General features: G+C 36.6%; 1 protein-coding gene across 1 annotated transcript; it reads left to right on the top strand.

Moving 5' to 3' along the window:
• The first annotated feature begins 50 nt into the window (after window positions 1-50).
• Window positions 51-24,671, top strand: LOC132111799 (uncharacterized). Its single transcript, XM_059519399.1, has 6 exons — window positions 51-294; window positions 391-620; window positions 11,674-11,755; window positions 13,590-14,065; window positions 18,778-18,831; window positions 23,268-24,671. The coding sequence occupies exons 2-6, from the start codon at window positions 552-554 to the stop codon at window positions 23,391-23,393; spliced, it is 807 nt and encodes a 268-aa protein (XP_059375382.1). The 5' UTR covers window positions 51-294; window positions 391-551; the 3' UTR covers window positions 23,394-24,671.
• The last annotated feature ends 1,714 nt before the right edge of the window (window positions 24,672-26,385 follow it).

Below are 26,385 nucleotides of genomic sequence, written 5' to 3'. Positions count from 1 at the left end.
CTTTTATATATATATATATATATATATATATATATATATATATATATATATATATATATATATATATATATTTTTTTTTTTTTTTTAATTATACACACTTCAGCCTCATCGTCCATCTGGGGTTTGGAGTAAGATTAACATTGATTTTACCCATCTGGATTTTAAAAAAACGTTTTTGAGGAAGAATGGCAATGTCGCTGACCATTTCTTCACAGTACAGGAATTAAATAGTTATATTTAATTAAATTACATTCATCAGAGTAATGGATGTTTAGACCAAGCTATGAGAGTTTGGTAAGTTAACTTTAAACATATCTGTTCCCTTCTGCACGGAGAGCTGCTGTTGTTTTGGCTTTGGGAACTCATGATCGTTGTTTGTTTGTGTTTCAGCATGAATTTGTTTGCATGGAGCTTAACATCTCTGAATAGACTCATTGACTTTTCTTAGAAAGAGGTGATCATTCCATACCTTATGTATTAAATATGAATCTGTAATTTGAAGAAGTGATCTTAAACAAAGCTGAGAACAATCAGAAGAAGAAACAGACAGAATGCTGAAGACCCTTACTAAAAAACTCAGAAGGCACTCTCTGAATGAGATCCACCCTTTTCAAGTAAAGGTAAGACAGTAACTGTATTACAAAAAATATGTATGTATTAAATTAATAAAAAAAAAAATAACTTGACTGTACTAACAATAATGCTAAATAACCTTGTAGGCCAAGATGAATTAAGTATGCAGAACTATGCATGTTTAAATAGGTTGATTTAAATAAATCAAAACCAAAAAATCCCATACTTTATGAAGCAATGTTAATGTTGCATAAATAAGTACTGAATACGGTACTAATGAAATAATGAACCGATTGTAATCACACGTTCTTACGTTGGTAATAATTTATAGTAACATACGGTATTTTACAGTATAATGTGACATGCTATCAAGAAGCACTTTGTCTTATGACTGCTGTATTGTGCCACAGTGGAATACAGAAGCTTTCTATTTACATTGCTCATGTAACCATAGTTATCTAAAGACTGAAAGAGCTGAAAGACTGTATGAATGGCAAAGCTTTGTTTGCTGCACCACTCTATGATCAACGTTGAGATCAAAATTTGTAAAACCTGGCTGATTCTCAAGCTTTAGCGCCATTTGAAACAAAACTAAAACTTTTTTCATCGTCTCAACGTGTTAAATGAAGATGGAAAGATGTTCTGAGCAGACGTTTTGACTACTCAGTGCCAAAGGCTGTAATTCCTGTACCAATGGACACATTTCTGATCTCAGCTTGACCCTGTGGCTCACACTAAGAAATAAAATTATGGTGGTTGGACTGTGGCCTTCTGTCAGTAACGTCTTTAGCACTGCTGGGTTGCTGATGGAGGCTGTGTTTGTGTAAGTGTCTGTATCTGTCATGTTTGAGTAGATCTAGTAGACCACTGAGAAGCTTTGGAGGAAATTTAAGGATCTTCACTACAGATACAAGCCAGAAGATCAAACCATAAGTAAAGGCCTTTTTATAAGATTTATCCTCTGAATGTTACTTTATGCTTTAAGTAATTTAACTTTGAGCATAATGTTGGAACTTTTGACCTGCATACAAATCTCTGTCAGCTGTAATGCTTTAGCATGATTCTCACATTGGGGAATCTTGTCACAAGTCATTTGGAAGGGCCTTATTAAATGAAAAATACAGAAGTAGAATTCAAATATAAGTTAGGACACATTACCAGTGAACCAACACTGTACAAGAAGAACATAAACTGATCTATATACTAACCCAGAAGCTAGAGTCGCCCAGAAGTTTCCTTCATGCGTAAACAGACGCAACACACAGAGCTGCAGTCATGGCCCTGTTTATTGTGTGTCTTCCTGTGTTTGAGTGTGTCCTGTATCATAGCCTTTCACTTGATCCCCTTTTGATTGGTTTGTTCTTGTCCACTTGTGTAAAAATGTTTTTGTGTAAAAATGTTTCTGTTTTTTTTTTCTTTCTTTCTTTGTGTGATCTTAAATTGACCACAGAGGACTTGGCCTAAACACTCCCATGGTTAGCAGACTGCTTCATCTTACAAAAGTGCCTTTGCAAGTCGTGCAAGACTCTTGTAAAGTGCAGCACTTTATCAGATTAATTTAGTCATTCGTTTGCAATCTACGAAGCATTAGATTGCCGACCTACATAGACTTTGTTTTATGTTTACACACAAGCCAAAAAGGTCATTGACTTTATGTCAGTTGTGCAGGCTTAATGTAAGATGTCATGCAATATATGTAAGGACAGTTGGCTGGATTCACACGCTCGCCTTAATCCTACTGCCAAACCTCAAACAGTTTGCCAAATGTTTGCGTTTCTATAAGCCAAAAGAATGAAGACTGGAAACTCTTGTCCAATGTCATTTAAATGTTAATCTAGCAGCCAGGCTAAAGAAAGTTGGATACGTGTAATGGTTTTAATCAGCATGAGAGGAAAAACCAAGTAATTCATAATGCTAACAAGTAAATGTGACGTTATGGATTTGTAACACAATGATGCTGTAATAGCATTTTTAGCTTCCTACTTGAGTAATTTCCACATACTCATTGTGTAGTATGGTTAGCCAAAGGGAGAAATGCGAATGTACTCGGGCTGCAGTAGATTTTATAGGCCTTTGGCATAATTGGCAGCTTATGTCTGTATTTAAGCATGCATGTCATCGTAATAAAACAAAAAACAAAAACACATAATCAGATATTTTATTTCATGCAATTGTATTATTGCCTCACTATTAATTCCTGCTGTTGGTTTTCTAATTGCAGCAAAACTTATTTCAACATTGATAGTTCTGCTATTGCTGTGGGTGGTAATGTGAAACACGCAGGGTAGCGGCTGGTAGTGATTAGGCACTTTCTGCTGGACATTGTTAGCAAGTCGATCGGAACACAGCTGTGGTTGGTCACAAGTATTATCAGCGAATTTTGAGAATTGTGAAACCCTCAGTGTTGTTGCAGAAAGCACGATACGTGTTTTTAAGGTTGTGGTTGAAAATTGAACATTAAAATTAAACAACAAAGATCTGTTAAAGTGGTTACCCAAAAATGAAAATTTCGTCATATACTCGCCCTCGTTTCATTCAAAAGCCAAAAAATAAAGTTTATGGCTTTCCTTCTTCTGTGGAACATAGAAAATATATTGAGAAATGTCTTAATGCGGTTTATCCGTACATTGAAATCAGTGGGCTCCAGTATTGTTTGGTTGCCAGCATTCTTCAAAATATTTCCACATGAGAACGAAAGTTCAGCTTTGGAACAACATAAAGGTGGGTAAATGCTTATTTTAAAATGTTGGTTCAACAAATCCTTTAGGTTTGGCTGATTTAATGAAAAGTTATGTTTCCAACAGTTACTTGTCAATCAACTGAGGACAAGCAGACATGTTTCATATGACAACTAAAGAAAGGCCTGCATTGAGCTCTAAAGAGGCATTTTCTGTTCTAAACTAAGTTATCTCAAAAATAGACATTAGCATAACTCACTGAAAATATGTCAGAGGTGCATGTGTTTTTTAAATGTATATTGCCCATAACCCCTTATACAATTAAAGAAAAGTTTGTGAGAGTTTAACGTTTAAAGAAAAAATATCATGAAGTTGCGTCGATGTAATGCAATGATATGAATCTGATTCTGTGTTGCAATATAAGATTCTGGAATGTATGCATGCGTAAGTATTTCATTTTAAAAAGTATGGAAGAAGCAGAGTGGTGTGTTACAGTGGTTACTTTTTCTGTCTGTTGAACACTCATGATCTACACATGCAGAATTGCACACAAACACACAGACTGTGATTACAGAACCAATCACCATCCTAAACTGTTAAGCAGATGGCATAGCTAGAACATGCGTGTTGACGCCCAGTATGAAGCTCTCACCTACCGCCCACTACACAGCATACTGCTTTGACATCACAAACACCATTAAAACTCTTAGGGGACTCTGTCTGAGGAATGTTGAGGAAAACGGGCCAAGACTTTTTTAATTCCATTAATTTAGCCATCAACATTAGGAGTTTTTTTTTTTTTTTTGGTGCATTGTGAGAGAATTGGGGCACTGTTCCAAATGGCACACTTGATATAACCTTGTGAAGCCCAAGAGGACATAAGGTGTTTTATTAGCCATTTGATTATTCAGAAGAGTGATCAGAAGCACCATCTTTTATGCTGCACTGCATTCTTTTCTTACACATGCACTGTTGCAGACTGGACTACAACCCAACAGTGTAGATTGCATGGGCAATTTAGGACTGGTCTCCATGGGTTGTGGAACCTACTTACTACACTACTTATGTCATTCAATGTAACATTTACATGTTCTGGGTGAAATATAATTTAAACTCTGAGACATCTCAGATCTGCTGCTGATTACCATAGAAAATACCTTGTAAATAAATAAAAATTACAAGGCAAGCAGGCAAATACATGGGGGATTTATAATAAGAAAAATGTGAAGCTTACATTTTTGTTGACACTGATTAATTCTTTGGTTGAGACAGTTGAGCTAAAGTTTATTTAGTTGACTTTGGAGCAATTGCTAGTTATGCATTAATAGTTTTGGTACATCAGTTCCTCGCGCCCTTGGCAGGATATCAGTGAACAGTAAAACACTCCCCTTTCCTGCCATTAGTGAACAAATGAATAGTCCCACCCCAAATTCACTCCATTGCTTGAGCCAATTTTGCGGTGTTGGGCTTGTCCAACCCAATCTCATGGTTAAATATAACTATTTTAACAGGTAGCCATTTCATGTAAATTTGTATGTGAAATATATATATATATATATAAAATGAAAAAGAATTAAGGTCCAACCCTAAACATAACTGTGACCTTATGCAGATCATTAAAAAAAGAAGAAAAAAAAGAAAAAGAAAAAAAACACACCTAGATTGTACAAATTCATAAGGATTAGCCAAATTGTAAAATAAAAACTGCCATTAGATTGTGTTAGCTGGTCAGTTTTTGATAGAGTCACACTACCACAAATTTTTTAGGGTACTGGTCTACATATGGTTTACTTGTAGTTGTGTATTGCATTTGTGTAGTGCATTTTAAGATGTGGTGAGGGAAAGTATTATAAATTATACATCTCACCTTTAGCAACTGTAATAAAGGTCAACAGTAACCAATCAGATCACTCTCTCATTATGGGCCACTGCAAAATCAGGACCTATTGGCATGATGCATAGAATTTAGAGCAATGTACCATTATTTCGCTGGTATGTATGTGATTTCGTCTGTTTTAGGATGCCTAGGTTTCTCATAATGACGTTAATTTAGACTATCAGGTGATTGACCTTTGAGCATTATCACACTAACAAATCATTTGTGTGCCAGCAGCTTTCTGAGCTGATATAATATTCACACACACCCTCTCCAAAGCTTGTAATCCATGACCATCCTCACTGACCCTAATCTACCCCACACATTCAAATGAGAATAGCCAATGCTAATCCATAAAGCCATGACAGGAGTGGCACCTCCCTGCCTCTCTCATTCCCAGACTGCTTTGCGGGATGGTACTGTAGACCCTGAGGCTACGGGGCAACTGATTATGTTACATATACAAACACACAGACCACCCTACAAATTATGAGCTCAAACAGTGCCAGAGGATATAGAGTAAACCATAAACTATGCAAACAGCTCTGCCTGCAAGAGGTGCATTGTGGTCTGCATCAAAGCCTCATGCAAATGCTGTTTTGTTGCATGTGTTGATGCAAAAGGGTTGTGCTAGCTACTGCTGTAGAAAATATCATGGGATCGATTTTAAACAAGATATCCCGCCTGTCAGGGATACCAAAAAACACTTTTTATATTTAATCATGCAGCTTTAAATCATAACTTTACAACAAGGGGTTATCAAATTCAAATCTAAGAAAAACTTTCCTCAAAGGAAATTTCCATCCTAAATTCATTACAATGAATGATGTAAATGTTTCTTTGAAGCATCTTTTTTATGTTTATTATTAGAATAGAGTTGATTATAACTAACAAATGTACCATGATAATGCCATTTTAGACATGGTACCATGATAATGCCATTCTATTCTTTAAAGTATTTCTTAGTGTCATGTAAATTCCATGAATCTACATGAATTTTGTAATCATGAATTCAGTATGATCATCTGATACCATTTGAAACCATAACTCTTTAACCCATTAAACCATACATCTTATTTTATTAAAGCATTTTAATGAATGATACACATTAATTGAAACGTACTTCTTTTGGAACCACGATACAAAAAGTGAATAGCTATTTAAAAACACTCTATGGTAATGTACATTTAATGTGGTAATTATTCAGGACCATCTGATACAAAGATGTATCACCATGGCACTCTAATACTTTTTAGATGATGATTTGAACTATAATTATGCACTTTTTTTTCTCGAATTGTACTTCGTATTGATGAAAATTATGTATTGCCATAGATGAAGGAAAGGCATAATCCACGTGTAAGCAAATCAGTTCTGGTCCACTGCAAATGCAAATACATATGCAAATGCAGAGGGAATGGGCTGGGCTGTAAACCTCCAACTGATTCACACCTACATGACTACAGCTGCAGTCCCCTGCAGTATGACATGCATTTATGTTAATAAACAGTGCTGTCTTTGTCGGTTTGATTTAAAATGATACTTTAGTCTCGACATGTACATTAGAAAAAAACTGCTACTAATGGGTGCTTACTGACCTCATGCCACCCACCCCTGAAAAAAAGGGCACAGCAAATTGGTCCTTGTATCATATATAGTTATTAGGAAAATTATTCAAGCGCAGCCATATACCTGTGTTGTTTACCTGCCCTACTAACTTTGTCTGTCAGTTTTTCAGATAAATAACCAGTCACTGAATGAATGTGCTACCTGTTGCATTTTTAAGTTATGCCATCGAGGCAAAGTTAATGACCATAATGAAGAACTGAATAGTCTTTCCTATTTAACGTTATACTATTAGTATAGTACAGCTCTGAAATTGTAGATATTAAAATTATTACAGCTAATAAAACTCGTAACTCACATAACTCATAAGTTCTTTTAAATGTGTAAATATATATGACATCAGTTGGTCTCTAATAATAATGTTATTATTAACTTACATTTCTTGACTACCATAAACATCCTACTCTTATCCTAACTTGGTGGAAGAATTGCTTGTTTGTTTATTGGTGCATCTTGCTTACCTTTGTACCTGGTACCACCTCTAGAATAGTAAAAAACAAATTAACAATATGTTTGTACCATGGTACTCTTAGGAGTATCTCAGAGTACCATGTATTTTCAGATGGTACATTTAACATGTTGTTACCATGTTAAATGTTCCATATACCACGTTATTACAATGTAAAACCATGTCAGTACCATGGAATTACCAATGGCTTAGTTGTTTTAAATGGTAGTTTCTTTATTAAAGTAGTGCTATGGCTGAGAGATATTCATTGAAACCTACTGAAATTCAAAAGCATACTGTGAATACTTTGGTAGTATGAAGCGATATGCTATCTATCTCATGTATTTCAATCTTCATTCTTCAAAGCCAGTGGTATGTGAGCACTGACCTCATTTGAACTTTGAACTATTTTTTTTTTAAACTAAGAGAAGATACTGCCTAAACAATTATTTGAGGAAAACAGGCTGTACTTTTATTTCTATCCAAAATCATAGTGAACAGCTTGATGGGTAATTTGACCCTGATGCTGATGATTTTGACAATAGCTCTGTTAACATATCTTCACTTAAACACATGCATCCCATAATCCCTTGTGAAGATGTTGTCATCCCATCTGGGGGCGTTCCCTGGGAAACAGGCCTCATGCAGTGCTGCAGTATTTAGCTCAGTCACTCAGCTGTGTGTATATGCATGTGTGTTTGTGTGTAGCCAAAATAAAATGTAGGATCATTATTTATCTTAAGACATTACCTTCTGGCATTGAATCCGCCTCAGACTTAGTATACACAAAGCCTGTTTTTCTTGTTGTGTGCTACTGGAACTGCTTTTCCCTTTTGAGCAGCTTTTTGTGTCTGCACCCATGAGATCCTATCAGAGCTTCTCTGTGCAGGCAAAGAATCAGAAGTCGGCTTAGTATCAGTAATGTTTTCTCTCTCGACATTGAAATGGGTTGAAACTAGGCTGCATGTATAAGAACGCTCCCAGGATCTATTGATTGGCTATCACCAAGTCAAGGTCACTTGCCAGCATCTTGTAGCTCTGATATTGTGTCACCCTTTGCCTACTTTAAAGAGCTACAAGGAGACCAGTCTGTTTAGTAGAGGCACACATATAGGCTATAATAAGTTCTATTTGCTTTATTGGCATGGTAAAACAGCTTACATAACCAAACCATTAATAAACACTTGGTCATTATCACAAAGTAAACTCCTTGAGAGTGATGCAAGATCACAGTGTCAAGGTTTATTTTTCAATATTGACAGGCTGACAGTACATTTATACCTAAAATAAGTCTATTTGTCCATAATAACATACAGAAACAGGTTTTCTGATATCGTTTATTAGCTTATCGTTTATATATATATATATATATAAATATTATTATAATTTTTATTCCAGTCATTGCTCTGTTGTTGTGGCATTAAATCTTACAGTAGGAGGAGGAATCTGCATGGACCTAGGGATGTTATATTGATATTTGTATCACGATACAATAATATTATGCTTTGTAAATGTATTGTCATTCAAAACTTGTGTAAAACTGATATATTGCAATCTTTTACCCAGTAATTCCTTATTCTTCATTTGGCTTCTACTTTTATCGTAGAGCCATTAGAATAGTTTTAGTTTTGAAAGTATGCACCTTGGTGTTGGCTTAAAAAAAAAAAAAAAAATATATATATATATATATATATATATATATACTTTAGGGAATCGCATCGTTTTTTTCATAGCATGGAAGACTGGTAAAAAGTTGTACATCCTAAATACACTGTAACTCGCTTTGGTTAAGCATCTGCTAAATGCATTAAATGTAAATGAATAGAAATAGTCAGTGTACACTGAGTAACCTGTATTTCACCTTTTCACAGACTTTTTGTGACAATGGTGGTCAGTTACATTTTCCCTACAAAAATAGCGATATAGATTGAGAGTACAATACTGAACCTTACCTTTAGACACAGTATCTTGAGAAAAAAAATAACTGACAATAAATTGTTTAGCGTTTTTATTTGTTGAATATCTGTCCAATTACTTTATTAAAGGACTACACCTTAGTAACCATATATAGCAAAAAACTTTTTAAAGCAGTAAATCAGCCTAGTTATATGGGTTTCCTCCTGAACTAACCCACTAACTAATACATTTTGAAAATACATTGTCTACTGCAGATGAATATTGTACCTTCTCCCGGCTCAGTGTGTTTTCTTGTCTAGTGGGATTGACTTGTGTTTTCAGTACACACATGGAACAATAAGGGCATTCATTCTGTATTTATTTGTATGGTTATCACCTCTGAAACGTATACTCTCAAATACAGTAATGGGCAGGAGTTTCTAAGTATGTGATATTAAATGAAAACCTAGTGTATAGCTTCTTGAGACACTTCTTGAAGACACTTGAGGTATTGGTGGTGAGGAATGGTAATTTGTAATGACTTTTAGATTTGAGACAGACTGGATTTCAGTGATTGGAAATGGCTCTTCTGGGGGCCCTGATCTGCCATGAGATCCTAGTGCATGTGAGAAAGAGTGACACATTTGAGTCATTCAGTTTCTCTCACTGTTTGCTTAGTGAAAGGCGAAAGAGATGAGAAGAGAAGTGGTGTGTGTGTGTGTGTGTATGCATGTGTGTGTACTTGAGAACAGATGGCAGCTGGTTAGCTGGGCTTGGACAAGGTAATTACCGTGCACTGTGTTACTTAACTCTTTACTGGTGCAATCTGTTGGGTTTTCTCTCAGTTCCAATCCCTCATTCGCTGAGAGACTTTTAATCAGTTTTGCTCTTAAATAATCTTGTCTAAATGAACTTACACTGGAACTCAGCTAAGCTTTCAGAGCAATTGGTGTTGTGGTATTGGGTGTGCCTCTTGTTTTTACTTCTCTTAACCTAATGTCCTGTTTCTTCTTTTCACACTTTCAGGGTATTTATGTAAACAAGGCAAATCAAAAAATGAAATGCACATACTGAAGTTTAAGTTGAAATACATTTCGTTTGGCAAGTGAGCACCTTTTCCATTTGAGCTCACATTCTAATCTAATCACACTTCATCTTATCTCACTTTAGGTGTGGATCTGTGAATCATCAGTGCTGTTTTCTAAGGCAGGCATTGCTATAAAAAAATGCTTATGCTGGGTATTAAACTTTGATGTATTACACATAATTTGTGCTAGCCTAAGTGTGGCATGATTCATTTAGATCAGGGGTCTCTAACCTCTTTTACACCATGGACTTATTATATTTTGAAAGTATTTTTGTGCACCAGCTGGAGTGGGGTGGGGTTTACATATATTTTAGTGGTTCAATGGATCATATTGTGTTTTTTTTTTTTAGTCAACGATCGGATGATTTTCAATAAGGTTATTTTATGTGAATGTATATCAAATGCAAGGAGACATGAAAGAGGAATCAACTCCGTATTCACACGCTGTCTGAAACATGTCTCTGTGCTTGTGCGCACACTGGGTGTGTGCGGCTGTTGTGCAAACCAAAAACTGCGTGTGAGTAACGAATTAAGTTCCCTTTCGCTTCTTCTTTTTGTGGTTTAAAATCGGTTGAACTTGTAAATTGGCAAATTAATCTGCAAATCACATGCGTGCCAAACTGTGGTGCCTGGTCCATGCACATCACGGATCAACTGAGATCCGTTTAACCCCTAATATATGACAAATCTTAACAATAATAAATTTACTAATAAAACATTTAATTGACATGAAATTGTAAAATTGCTACTTCATAACAATGGCACACAACAAGTGAAAATACGGAATAATTTGAACAGTCATTAAAACACAATAAATAACAGTGTCATACACATTTTTCCCAGAATGTACTTGCGACCCCCGTAGCCACTGCCCAGTACTGGGTCTCGACCCGATGGTTGGGGATCTCTGCTGTAGGTTATTGAGGTGTTCTATTACTTTCTTAAAAACTGAAATTTCAGATTTTCTGCAGGCAGATTACAAAATGGGCCAAATATAAAAAAAAAAATCCAATAGAACATATTCTCATCAAGGTTTGGGGGTGGGCTTTTATGTCTTGGGCCACTGAACATGCAACCAAAGCATAACATGCAAAAAACACAAACACATCAACCTTGCATATTGAAGGCAACTTTTGCATGGGTAATCATTTCGTACATTTTCTTTAGAAACGGCAATAAGTTTGAGTAAATAGATAACCTCTTTGTTTAGGATATAGACTGTTTGCAAGAAAGATTTAGCACTTACCGCTTATGTTTGTCTCACCCTTTGTAATATTAGAACGTTTCCTAAGAAGTTGCCCAAGTGTTAGTCATTGGTCTTGTTGTGATAGCAAATTATAAGCAATACTTTCATGCTACTAGACTGGAATACAGATGCATGAAAAACACTTTCCATTAGTTTGTGAGCTGTGGGACGTGACAGTATGAGTATTCTTGTTTGTATCATGGGGATTCAGGTTTGTCTGACCTTTGCTTTGCTTTGAAACAGATTTCCTACCATGGCAGTGAGGAAGGAGTGGAGAGCGAAGACTCAGAAGGTGAAAACCAAGAGCTGGCACAGATTGACAGAGGTGTGTGTGTGTTTTGCCACATGTACAGTACAGACCAAAAGTTTGGACACACTTTCTTATTCAAACAGTTTTCTTTATTTTCATGACTACGAAAATTGTAGATTCACACTGAAGGCATCAAAACTATGAATTAACACATGTGGAATTATATATATAACAAAAAAGTGTGAAACAACTGAAAATATGTCATATTCTAGGTTCTTCAAAGTAGCCACCTTTTGCTTTGATTACTGCTTTGCACACTCTTGGCATTCTCTTGATGAGCTTCAAGAGGTAGTCACCTGAAATGGTCTTCCAACAGTCTTGAAGGAGTTCCCCGAGAGATGCTTAGCACTTGTTGGCCCTTTTGCCTTCTGTCTGCAGTCCAGCTCACCCCTAAACCATCTCGATTGGGTTCAGATCCGGTGACTGTGAAGGCGAGGTCATCTGGTGCAGCACCCCATCACTCTCCTTCTTGGTCAAATAGCCCTTGATGCCTTCAGTATGACTCTACAGTTTTCATAGTCATGAAAATAAAGAAAACTCTTTGAATGAGAAGATGTGTCCAAACTTTTGGTCTGTACTGTATGTGCAATATTAGTGTTGGATCCAAATTGGTTAGACTAAGCACTAGGCATTTTTTGCTTTCAGTTTCTCTAAAAAAAGCCTGCATCATATTGTCTTGTTTAAAAATTCATGTTTATGACCCCTTTAAAGGGGTCATGTGACGTTGCTAAAAATAACATTATTTTTTGTATTTGGTGTAATGCAATGTGATTATGTGGTTTAAGGTTAATAAAAAAAATAATCATTTTATTTTCCACATAATGTACATTATTGTTTCTCCTTTATTGCCCCACCTTTCTGAAAGGCGTCGACTTTTACAATGCTCATCATTCTGAAAAGCGAGGTATACGCTGATTGGCCAGCTATCCAGTGCGTTGTGATTGGCCAAATTCCTCAAGCGTGTGACCGAACTGTTATGCCTCTTAACATACTATGATGCTGAGTACCTGGCGCCACGAGATAAAACCCATTACAAAGAGGCATTTGTAGCATCCAGTGACCAAATAATTACTGATTATAATGACTTATTTCTTTATTATAAAGAAAGATTATAAAGACTTTTTATGCGTTTCGTTGCGTATCGCACTCCGTAAACAAAAAAACATGTCTGCATTTGTGATCGGAGAAATGACAAACAAGAAGCATTACTCTACACTTCTCAAAACTCACGTTTGCTTTATCAGTGGAAAATTCTTTAAATACATAAACATACTTACAGACTGTGAGTCAGAAGCGTCAGACTGTCTTTGCAAAGTTGGAATTGCCCCACTTTATAAAAACAGACACGGGCATTGTAGGCTACTCTTCCAGGAAATAGTCCTTGTCCTCCGTAAAATGCCCTGCACACATCTGAATATTTGGGTTGAACTGTTCTGTAACAGTGTTGTAAATACAACTTAACCACAGATTTCTAGTTGTGCCCTCTTTTGGAAGGCCAGACAAAATAATTTAGCTTTTTAACAATGAAACTAACAGCAATGGCGGCAACAGCGAGAATAAAAGTTACTCCTCCTTTCTTTCCGTGTACATTTGGGCGGCGTTATGCAAATCTTCCCACATTGTGATGTAGACATGTGGGGGCATGTTAGAATGAGTCGTTCCATGTAGGTGTAGTTGACTCTTTTCTCTTAGAATAAAGCAACTTTACAGATCTTCTTTATGCACCAAGAGCTTGTAACACCCCAAAGAGAAAGGAAAAATTTTAACTGCATCATATGACCCCTTTAAGTGTGTTTTTAGTTTAGATTTTGCTAAATGACATCCCTCTGCTATATTACACCCCCTGCAGAGCGCCGGCGGAACTGCGCCTTGACCCCTCTAGCCATTAGCCAGCAGCACAACCAGGGCATTCTTTCTCCCGCCCACTTACGGCGTCTCCGTTTATTCCTGGACCCAATCCTGGACCATCACAGTTCCGAAGAGGAGCTTGAGCGCATCGCAGGAGCTACGGTGGCAGAAGGGGGCCGAAAGTGGCACAGACATGGAGACATGAGCAGTGCCTCTAGTGATGAGGAGGTGAAGGACCTGTGTGGGCCAAATGAATCATCGGCGGGACCTCGCTTGAGCACCACCTCTCCCAGCCCCGTTCTCTTCAGCTCCTCCCCTCCTCGAGTCCTCAAGCCTTTTCACACCCCAGCCCGCCTTGCTGTGCGGCCCATTATTCTCAGCCACTTTGAACAACCTTCCATGCCTTACTGGAGACACCGGCCCACTTACACAGGAGAATCTGGTCGCCCCAGCTTGGACCTTGAGAAAATGCAGCAGGTAAGAAACACTCATTTTCCCCCCAAGTTCTTACTTAGCCAGCAAGAGGCTTTGTGTGATTTTGCAAGGTAGGAGGACATCAGCATAGTTTGTTGGTACTTGAACATCATATTCTTTAAACAATTGTAGTCTTAACCCTATGCTCAATCTTGCTATAAATCAGAGGAAAATACAAATGTTGATGAGAATGTAGAAGACACCCCTAATCCTGAAATCTGACTGCTTGATAGGACTAATTTTCCAGGACTAACTAGGATATACATCCAGGAACACATTATTAGCTAAATCAGTCACCAATTAATTTTTCCCGATAGGGATGTGATACCCCTATATTTCAGCTCTGGCCATTCTCGACATTCATACATTTTGAAAAAAGCTCAAGAAATGGATGTGGAAAACTGAAAAGCTGTGAAGGGGGATCGCTCAACAGAACTAGGAACATGGTTAATGTACAAATGGATGAACTATGACTTGGTGCGGACAAATATAAAAAAAGATATGGGCACTCTGCCTTATTAATCATGGGACTAAAGTGTGACTGTGAAGAGTGAACACAAAGACATTGTGAACTTTGACACATACAGCAAATGGGTAAACAAATTACACAGATCAGTTAGATATTGCACCAAAATCTTTTTGCCTTTCTTTTGCAACTGAGATTGTTTAGAAAAATAATCCATCTCTGAGTGTGTATAATGCAAGTGGAAGGAACCCTCATAGTTAATGCTTCAAAAACCATCAAAATGAATGCAATGGTTATCCATATGACCCCAGTTGGAAAATCAATGATAAAAACAGTTGATAAAGAAATATATCTGCATCTTAGAAAAATACTAATGAAGCGACAGTTTACAGTTTAAAAAAATTAAAATATTAGTATATTTCTCACACCAAAATTACAAAAAGTATTTAGAGAGTTAAGTCACACTTAAAAAAGGTTTTAATATCAATGCATTAGAAACAAAGTATTAGATAAAGTGCCATTTTATTTTTAATGGATTTTATTCTATTAAGATAAAACTCTATGGACACTATTGTTTTCTTCAGACGTACGGGAAACTGTGGGCACTCTGCATAGACACCTGTATGAGTTTGAGGGGAAGTGACTTCATACAGCCATCAACAAAAACTTTATAAAACCTTATGACCAGTCATTGTGACATTTCCTTTAAAAAAATAGATACTACTTAAATGCTTTAATTCCAAAGACCATCTTATATTACATTCTGGTGTAAAATCTCTTCGGAATATTGTTTCAGACCAAGAGTCCTCGTTAACTCAATGGCTAAGTTTGAAAAAAGTGCAAGACAAATGCACACAACTACACTTAATCAGACAACTCCATGTGCTCCAGGGCTTTGTGCCCACCACCTCCAGAGAGAAAGAGAGGATGACAGATGTCAGCCCCCCTCTCTCACTTTAAACAAAAGCCCAATGGAGTGAATATGTGAGTGAATGAAACAGCAAAGTAGGAGTAAACTAAGTAAACCTAGTAGTTTTGTCTTCAGGTGTTCAAATAAGCTGTGCCAGGTGAAAAATAAAAGGTATGTGGAGACAGAAATCACAAAAAGGTGAGAACAGAGAGTGGAGCTGAATGAAGATGGCTGTGAGGACCATATGACTCTCAGAGTGTAGTGTGTGTGTGTGTGCTTGGTGGAATGGGAATGGGAGGTTTTGATGGAAAAACAATATGGGAAACCATTCAAGTAAACTACGAAATGCTCATTTAGCTTTAATGTTTAAAAACCAAATCCATTTTTAACTAAAATGGTAAGTCATCATTATTGAAGTTGTAAACGTGTCCAGCCTCAACTTATTACGTATCGCATGTTTAATTATATACGACAACTGTTATGGTAATATCCTGCGCTACATTTGGCCAAGAGCGGTGTTAGTTTTTCATTATTAATCCTTGCCAGCTAATCCATTCCTGCACGTATGCAGTTACTCATATCTCAAACGCAGGGGTCCAGCTATTGTTCGTGTGAAATGAATGGTTTGTCTGACAGATGTCTAAATGCTGCCCTCCATGGTTGAATGAGCTTGACAAACATTATCTCCTTTTTGGGAACTTTGAAATGAGGGCGAGCTCATTTCAGACTCCACTTGGGCTTTCACCATGGCTGCCTTCCAGTCACGCAGATCTGGACAATTCCTGGGTTTTTCCCTTGTAGAACAAAGACCCTGCTTGAAATGTGGATTAATCTTCCTATAGGTTGTTCTCATAGATTTATTATTATAGTCAACCTCTACAATATGTTGGTTGTTTTTATGGTAATGAAAAACCCTGTTTGTAATATAATGCATTTACAACCCGAATTCCGGAAAAGTTGGGACGTTTTTTTAAATTTTAATAAAATGAAAACTAAAGGAATTTCAAATCACATGAGCCAATATTTTATTCACAATAGAACATAAATAACGTAGCAAATGTTTAAACTGAGAAATTTTACACTTTTATCCACTTAATTAGCTCATTTAAAATTTAATGCCTGCTACACGTCTCAAAAAATTTGGCACGGGGGCAACAAATGGCTAAAAAAGCAAGCAGTTTTGAAAAGATTCAGCTGGGAGAACATCTAGTTAATTGATATCAGGTCTGTAACATGATTAGCTATAAAAGCTTTGTCTTAGAGAAGCAGAGTCTCTCAGAAGTAAAGATGGGCAGAGGCTCTCCAATCTGTGAAAGACTGCGTAAAAAAATTGTGGAAAACTTTAAAAACAATGTTCCTCAACGTCAAATTGCAAAGGCTTTGCAAATCTCATCATCTACAGTGCATAACATCATCAAAAGATTCAGAGAAACTGGAGAAATCTCTGTGCATAAGGGACAAGGCCGGAGACCTTTATTGGATGCCCGTGGTCTTCGGGCTCTCAGACGACACTGCATCACTCATCGGCATGATTGTGTCAATGACATTACTAAATGGGCCCAGGAATACTTTCAGAAACCACTGTCAGTAAACACAATCCGCCGTGCCATCAGCAGATGCCAACTAAAGCTCTATCATGCAAAAAGGAAGCCATATGTGAACATGGTCCAGAAGTGCCGTCGTGTCCTGTGGGCCTAGGCTAATTTAAAATGGACTATTTCAAAGTGGAATAGTGTTTTATGGTCAGACGAGTCCACATTTGACATTCTTGTTGGAAATCACGGACGCCGTGTCCTCCGGGCTAAAGAGGAGGGAGACCTTCCAGCATGTTATCAGCGTTCAGTTCAAAAGCCAGCATCTCTGATGGTATGGGGGTGCATAAGTGCATACGGTATGGGTAGCTTGCATGTTTTGGAAGGCTCTGTGAATGCTGAAAGGTATATAAAGGTTTTAGAGCAACATATGCTTCCCTCCAAACAACGTCTATTTCAGGGAAGGCCTTGTTTATTTCAGCAGGACAATGCAAAACCACATACTGCAGCTATAACAACAGCATGGCTTCGTCGTAGAAGAGTCCGGGTGCTAACCTGGCCTGCCTGCAGTCCAGATCTTTCACCTATAGAGTACATTTGGCGCATCATTAAACGAAAAATATGTCAAAGACGACCACAAACTCTTCAGCAGCTGGAAATCTATATAAGGCAAGAATGGGACCAAATTCCAACAGCAAAACTCCAGCAACTCATAGCCTCAATGCCCAGACGTCTTCAAACTGTTTTGAAAAGAAAAGGAGATGCTACACCATGGTAAACATGCCCCGTCCCAACTATTTTGAGACCTGTAGCAGAAATCAAAATTGAAATGAGCTCATTTTGTGCATAAAATTGTAAACTTTTTCAGTTTAAACATTTGCTATGTTATCTATGTTCTATTGTGAATAAAATATTGGCTCATGTGATTTGAAAGTCTTTTAGTTTTCATTTTATTAAAATTTAAAAAACGTCCCAACTTTTCCGGAATTCGGGTTGTAAATGATCTCTAAAGAAACAGAGAGTTATTCCATCATCATGAATGATGGGTTGCCATTGTTGTGTATGACAATCTTTCTTTTGTGGATTTTTTTTTTCTTTTCTACAGAATAAAAGCATAAAGAGTGTATGAGATTTGAAGTTCAAGATAATCAGTGACTTAAAAATGTTCCTCATATTTATAAAAATGTATATTATGCCTGAAACTTTTAGACTACTTTTATAAACTGCCTTTTGTGCATTGACGGCCCTGGTCTTTGATGAAGCCTGAGCGTTCTGCCAAACATCCTCTTTTTGTTTGAAATGAGATGTAATGTAGAATGTAGAAATGTTTATTCATTGCAGGTTTTATTTTAATCATAAAAGTTTTGTAATCTTTGAGGATAAATGATTGTTTTTACTGTAATGTGACCGCTCAACAGACTGTTAAACCCTAAGTGTACTGCTTTTAAAATGAACTGTAAAGAAACCGACTTAACTTGCCACCAGGCCTCAGTTTAGCACTAACAGTAGAGTTCTGGGTAAGGAAAGCAAACAGATTTCCATGGTTGTCCCGAGGGGGTGGCCCACAGGATGTTTTGCTCAGTTACATAAAAGACTCATTAGTTTTGGTAGCCACAGTAGCCCAGAACTTCCAGGGCTCTTCCAGGACAGCTCAAGGGCAAAAAAAAAAAAAAAAAAAAAACTTGTTCCTCATTGTGCTGTTGTGTAGAGTTTGGCTTTGAATAGACTTATGGAAGGTTTATGTAATTCCTTTTAACCACAATTTCTCCTTTCTTTTTTTTGTAATTTTGCTTTTTTTTTTTTTCAGAAAATGCTTCTAAAAAAGAACTGTGGAGGGAAAACAAGGACAATCAAGATTCGGGTGAGTGTATCAAAAATGGTCTCTGATACATTGGGCCCCAAAAAGTGTTCGTATGAATGTCACTGCAATAGTTAAAATATTAAATGTAATATTAAACAAAGTGTCATTTATTATCAAGAATGATCGCTCAAGCACACTTTTCAAAAATACAATTTGACCAAAATATATATATGCAATTCAAAATTAAAAAATAAATAAATAAATCTTATAAAGCATGTTTATAATTAATGTGTTGAACATTTTGTAACTGCAGTGTTTTTGTAATTCTGGTCTTGGATCAGGTTTTATCTAATCAAACAATAAATGATTTCTTTGAATGAGAGTGGTTAGATTGCTTTATAAAACATAACATGTGAGCAGGCCTTGTTTCGGTAGTGCGCTGGAGCCTCACCAAAGCATACCCGCTGACCCTCATAGCCATGGTCGTGGACCCCGAGTGTTTCTTTGGCCCTCATCACACTGGTCCAGAAGGCCCGAACTCAGTGATGCCAGTGTGTGACGTCATTATGAGCTCGGCACCTTTTAGTCTGCAGAACAGAGTCTCCTGCTTGCCTCCTCCCGCCATGCATGGCACAGGAACTGAAACACTCTTGGGCAACCCTGGCTACAGACCAGGCGTCAGAGAAATTAAATAGAAGCACAATCTGTGTCACCTCTTAGGGGCCCCTTGCAAGGAAAAAAAATAAAGATATTAATAGCATTGAATTCTTTGAAATAACTTTTAGTAACATTTAAGTACCACGATATTCTCATATTTACAGAATTTTGCAGCACTAAAATGTTATAATAATAATAATAATAATAATAATAAAACGTATTTTTTTAGCTTCCTGAAATGCAGATTTACCTCCTGTAAAATGTTCTGTTTGCAAAATAATTATGTAATTGTCTGTCACTCTACTGAACATCCAGAAACCTCCATTTCATCTGCAGGAGATTGGAGGTGAGGAGATGAGCAAGGGATGAAAAGGGAGAGGGAGAAGGAAGTGTGCGCGTGTTAGGATGAAGTCATTTTCCATTTATAGAGTGCCGGCTGTTGCAGGATCTACAGCCATAGAGAGCAAAGATGTTCATCGCTTCACTCCTCTGCTTTGTTGTTGTTTTCAACTTTCTTTCACTCTTCCCACTCTCTTTGCTTTCGCACTCTATTACACTTTGCCTCTATATTGTCATATTATGTATATCCGTTTTATAAGACATGTTCAAATTATCCTCCATGGGTGGCCACATCTTCTGTTCCTTTCAGGCTCTCTATTTCTTTTCCTTCTCCACCACTTTTGCACCAAGCTTATTATTGTTTAGTATTTTCAGATTTTATTCAAGTCACTTAATCTTAAAAGTATTTAAATTCTCCAATTTGTATGCAGCACTGCAATCTGCCATATATTCCACAAAAGGATGCTTTTACACCAATGGTGTGCATTGTGCTAAAATAAGGAGACAAAGTCCACTTTCTCATAATTTATGTAGTTCAAACACATGGGAAAGCATGGGACATAGCTCATGCTTGGAACAATCAACAAACAATCAACACCATATAGTTTTATGGTTATATCAACACACTTTTGCCCCAAGATATGCTGGGATAAGCTCCAGCACTCCCTGTGATGCTATCTAGGATTAAAGGGTATAAAAAATAGATAGATACTACCTATCAGTCACATCTGTACATAACAATTTAAACAATAACTCATTATTAGTCAGTAAATCTTTGAAAAATGTAAAATGTTGGTCACAGCTCAGTTAAAATGACACTGGAAGAGACTGTTAAATATGCATTTTGGAAATGGTTTTATTATTTACCCTGTAATTTCTGCATCCATCGATCTATTCAAAGTTTCAGACTAGTGAAAACTATAACCATATCACTTTCACAAGGTATTAAGCTAAACAGTGACAAGTAGACATTGATTCTTCTTAGATAATTATGTTCTGTATTTCTGCTTTAAAATTAGACCACACTTTAGACCTCAGAGACAGGCAAAATATATATTGTAGTAAACCATCCAAGTATTTGACTGTTTCATGAAAACCAAGGATTCAGGAGAAGTATGTCTGTGTCCTTAGTTTTCATGAAACAGTCAAATACTTGGATGGTTTACTACAATGCATATTTTACTATCCAGGTGTCAGTTATTGAAGTAAGTTCAATTTTAGCTGTAACCAAGTTTTACAGAAGACAAGTGTCATTATGCCTTTTAATTCAACATTTTTTAATTGGTTTAAGCTGCATTGTAAAACTTTGGTTGTAAGTAAAATATTATTGGAGTGTTTTACAAGAAAATTCTATTTCAGTCTTTCAACGCCACAGTCATATTACTTACCATTTCTTATTAAATAATCGTGAAATGTTGTTTTTACACCATTCTTTTTTCAGCCTATAAGCAGCTCTACAGCAGGCAATAACGTCATTGCATTGCAAAGTTAGTGACATTATCCAGCTCTATTCTCATCTGATAGTTTGGTTAAAACATTAATATTACTGAGCATTAATTGTCTATTAACCCCTAAGCCCCTAATTCATACCTTTTTGTTTGTTTCATTTTAATTTCTCATTTATTTCAGTTTGTGAAAATGTTTTTCGAAACAGTAGCTTGTCTTTTTGTTCTAATATACAAAAATAACCCTATAATAATACTTCTCTCCCACTCACTCTCCCCTTTATATTCTTTCTCAACTGCACATGTTCTCAACTGCCTCGTTTTATCTCAGAGCCCCTGTCTCTCTGCTGGCCACGCTCCAGGTGAGCACTAGAGATGAAGAGCGAAGCAGCTATCTGGGGACCTGTTAGGGGAGAGGAAAGAGGTCTGGGTCATGACCAGAGAGTATGAGGGCTCAGAAACAAGAAAGCAGTGAACTAAAGAGAGAGAGAATGGGGGGTAAAAAATCAATGTAGGATGAAGCCAGTCTCATTGCCTGGATGAGTTTTGGTCCAAACTTGTTGACGAGACCGATGTTAGGGGTTGAAGGGTTAAATATTTCCCATGTATGAGTGGTGTAGCGTGTAGTGTTTTAAATGCATTATGTGGTTTCAAAATGCCTGAGCTATTTATTATTATTAGTCTTCCTAAAGTTCCTATGTCAGTATGAAGGCCCGTGGAGCTATTTAAAACATAAAAATAAAGTATTTGATAGTTTGGCATTTGCTGTGAGGAATGCATGAATGAAACCATGTTTCAACTCCAAACGTTGCTTGTGAAGGGAGATTCATGGAAAACAGCTGCTTGTAGAAAGTAAATGGAATTATGTAGCACTGCAATGAAACCCTGAGGCCTCCTCTTTTTATTTTGATGAAGTGTTGATCTCCCCCCCTTGATGGATTTGAAAACCTCAAACAGAGTGGCTATTTGACAGGAAAAGAGCTTAACCTTGTGGTACATGCCTATATATCTTTGTGAGTTGTGCAGTTTAAGCCAGGCTAGATTTAGCTGGCCATATGTGAAACATATTAACAACTTTTTTTCATTGCCCAGGACAGGAACTCCTCCTTTCTCTGGGTTTTTCAGGTTTTTGCTCATTTGGTTTTACTCGGGTTTTGTTTTAAAGTTAATTTCAGTCATGTAAGCCAGTGATGATAGACTACATGCAAGTTAAAGTCGGATGGAGTTTACCATACAAAGATTTCAAGAAAATAGTTTGTTACTTAATGACTTAATAGTAATGCATTCTTTGATTAGTCAGATTTAATTTTTTATTAATTTTTTTTCCCCTCACAACTATGGTCTCAAGTTCCATCGTTACTAACAAAGTTAGAAGAATTTTGTTCTCCAAAACCATAGTTCAAAAAAACATTCGGTAACCGCTTTACAAATGTGTGTGATTTGGATCTACAGCTTTTTGATTAATTAGCCAGAAATGGTTACTCCCCCACCTTGCCACTGATGTCTTATAAATCATATAAATTGACTTTCATTCAACATTATTCCACCGAAGATCTGTAAATCCAAGTAGATGACCAAGAGACGATGGTTGGGATGACAAATAGACAGATTGATTGGAATGGATTGCTTATGTTCCACAAAACTCTCCGATATAGTATTCTTCCATAGCAAACTGTGATAGTAGTCTTTCTGTCATAAAGTGTTAAGGTGCATTGTATTGATATTGCTTTGTATTGTTGCGTAACATCCTCAATATTTAATTTTGTGCTAAATATTCTCACAAATTCAGTATACTGCACTGCACTGGAAGTTGTGGTGGCCATTTAAGGGTTGAGAGATTCAAATTGCCTTCTTCTTGCAAATGCCTCCCTCATCCCAGACCATCACAAAGGGGTGCTCAAGAGTGCCCTTTCTGAATCATAAAATGACGAATGGCACCCCGAACAGTCTTGTAGACTTAATGGAAACTCACTAATAAATCAAATCCAGTTTCTTCCCACTTCATCTTCCAGTCGCCTTCATAGCCTTTTTTTGTTGCTTGTGGTTCCCTCACAGAACCTGACTGGTGGCCGTCACACACCCCGCTATTCCTACGATCCATCCATCTTCGCTTTCCGCCCTCTGAGCAGCGCTCCACCCTGCAGCCCCCTGCTCCCTGCTGAGGAGCCTCCATGTGCTTGAGGGAAAGGACTGGAAACTCGCAGAGACAAAACATCACAAATTTGTGGACCAAAAATTCCCAACATTAAAGACAATGTTTGTTTGCACTGCCTTTTATTTTGCAGGATATAAGTGTGAACAAAGGCCCTGTGATAAGGCCTGTTGACAAAACAGGAAGTGTGATCAGGGCCAGAATGTAGAAGAGGAATGAGGAGATGGCCACACTTTGCCTTTAACCGTCTCATCCTCTTTATCTCTCAGGAAACCCACTTAGAACTTATTATAAAGGCCATGACCACTGCGCCATCTTTTAAACAACAACTAAATGGTTTGGTCTCACTGATGTGTTTAACGGGAGTGAGCAGAGATTAGTTAGTGGTTCGTTGAAAACGTCTCATGATTGGTCCACATGGTTATGTTGAGATCATCGGATTGAGAGTATAACGTAAAACCACATTCAGATTGCTTTTGGTTTAGACCGCAAAATGTGATGAGAGACAATCAGTTTAATGCCAGAATGGGCCTTGATTCATTTTTGCTAAAATAGTTTTTCGATCTATAAAAAATGTAAACCGGAAAGCACAGGCCAGATAGTCCAAGTCATTGTTCAACTTCAGATGTTATGTAAGTCTGACCATAACAATCTATCAGTTATCAGAGCTGATTATCTGATGTGAATTCCAAAGTAATTAAATCTTAAGTGAAGAACGAGGGAAAAAAAAACACTAGAAATACTAGAATCTTTCAGCATCATATACTGTATTAAACTTGCGCCTTACTATGTAGCATACTCAGTGCTGTGTACATAAATATAATAACTTTTACCATCAAGATCTAGTTTATTAAATGTTTTGACACTGTTTGAACACACCAAGGATACAATCATTCCTGCAAAATACACATTATATACTGTGTACTATTTAAAAAAAATACAGTATAATGTGATACATTATAACTACAACAATGTTCGGAAAAAAAATGCTGTTTATATATATATATATATATATATATATATATATATATATATATACATACAGTATATATAAAATGTTAGTTTGCATGGATTCATTTCTTAAAAAAAAAAAAATAGTAATAATAATGGTTTATTAATCACACTGGAAATAGAAGGTCTCCAGAAAATGTGCATACTATTCACGCTACACACATAACATACTGCAAAAATAGTAAGATGAGTATGCTATTATACTATTCCAAACATAGCTGTGTGTTACCCTTATGATGTGTAAAAGTTAAGTACAGGACTCAGCATGTGCATCTTAATTGGGGACAGCAGGAATCCTATCCATGCAGTATATTTCAGAACCTATCCATCTGAGGATTTGATTGTGGATGTAATGTACTTAGCAGCATACTTCAATATGTTTTACTGAATGTAAACTGCAGTTGTAACCCATGTAAGGGTCAATAAGCTAGGCCAACCAGAGGGTGAACAGTACAAGGACAATTACTTGTAGTTGTTGCATAAGTTTAACCTAGGCGTTACATGTATCTATGTGAAACAAATACAGTATTTTTGAAATATAGCTATAGGGGCATATAGTACAGTACATGCTTGCAACATGTGAATATTTGTCCTTTTCTGTCTATACCTCAAATGAGGGGAATAAATGTTTCTTCCCAGTTTTGAGTCTTGTTACTTCACTTCAAATACTTTACTACTAATATTTCCTAAACTATTTTGTGAGCTAAACTATTTCCCAAAATATTTACTATTTATATAGCAATTTTGTTATATCACAGTTCTCTGATGTTGGTTAATGGACACGATTAGCAAGTAAACAAAATATTTGTATTTTAAAATTATTTACCTTTCATTTTTACATTTTAATTATTAAGAGCTTAATGACTGACCAAAATGACAAACAAAATTGCTATATAAATAATACATATTTTGGGAAATAGTTTAGCTCACAAAATAGTTTAGGAAAATATATTTTTTATAGCACATTTTGTAATTAAAAACAGTAATATATTAATATATAACAGTAAGAGTTACTGTTATATATCAATATATTACTGTTGTTACAAAAAGTGCTATTAAAATATTTGCTAATAATATAATAGTTTATTTTAAAGTTATAATACTTGCGTAAGCAAGTGGCATCTAAATGTTCATGTCTCATTTTACCGATTACATAAACATGCCTCTCAAAAGCCACTTTCATGAGAGTTGTTTCTACATGTAATAAAGTGTTTGTGTGAAGGTTGTTATTTTTTTTACTGTGTATGTGCTTGTCTGCCAACATTGCAGGTTCATATCCACCCTGAAGGAGCGTTCTCATTCCAGCGTGGGCTGATTCCACAGGCCTATCTGAGCCAGATCCCAAACAGAGCAATCAGCTGTGTATTTGTGTACAGGGAACCGACGAGTGACGTCAGTGCCTAGCTATGATGAGGGGCCGAAGAAAGTAAGCCAGGAATGAAAACATCATGATGGGTGTGTGCAGCCTGATTAGACGATACTCTAGAATAATATGGTTAAATCAGATGCCTTTCAAATCCACTTTCCTGTAGGATAAGCAGTGTGTACACACTCCGTTTAGAATGTGCAATGGGTAAAGTTAATTGCAAATGGCACATTTGTAAAAACCCATCTAAAGTGATCTAAAGCAGTTGTATTGCAAAGAGCATTTGTGAACCTCATTCAGTATAATAATTCTTAGTTTTAAACATTACATTTAAACAAACATTTTGCCAGCTGAACAACGGGCATGTTATATAGATTGAACACACTGAAACTCTGTCTCTCACAACTTCCTGTCAAAAAATTATGTTAAATTATATTACCTTGCCTTCAAGGTTTATGGAGTGAGGAAGTGCACAGGGATAAACTTAAAAAGACATCCTTAAACATCCTGAAATATAGTGTGATACAAATGCTTATATATCAATATATAAATATATGCTGTAAACAGCACAGCTTAGGGGAACTGATTACATTGCATTTTGTTTAAACCTTCAACTACCATAGTATATTACAAAAAGTACTATA

Source organism: Carassius carassius, chromosome 31 (genome assembly GCF_963082965.1).
Source record: "Carassius carassius chromosome 31, fCarCar2.1, whole genome shotgun sequence".
Classification (NCBI taxonomy): Eukaryota; Metazoa; Chordata; class Actinopteri; order Cypriniformes; family Cyprinidae; genus Carassius; species Carassius carassius.
Note: the sequence above shows the minus strand (reverse complement) of the source record. Positions and strands in the feature narration are given on the sequence as shown.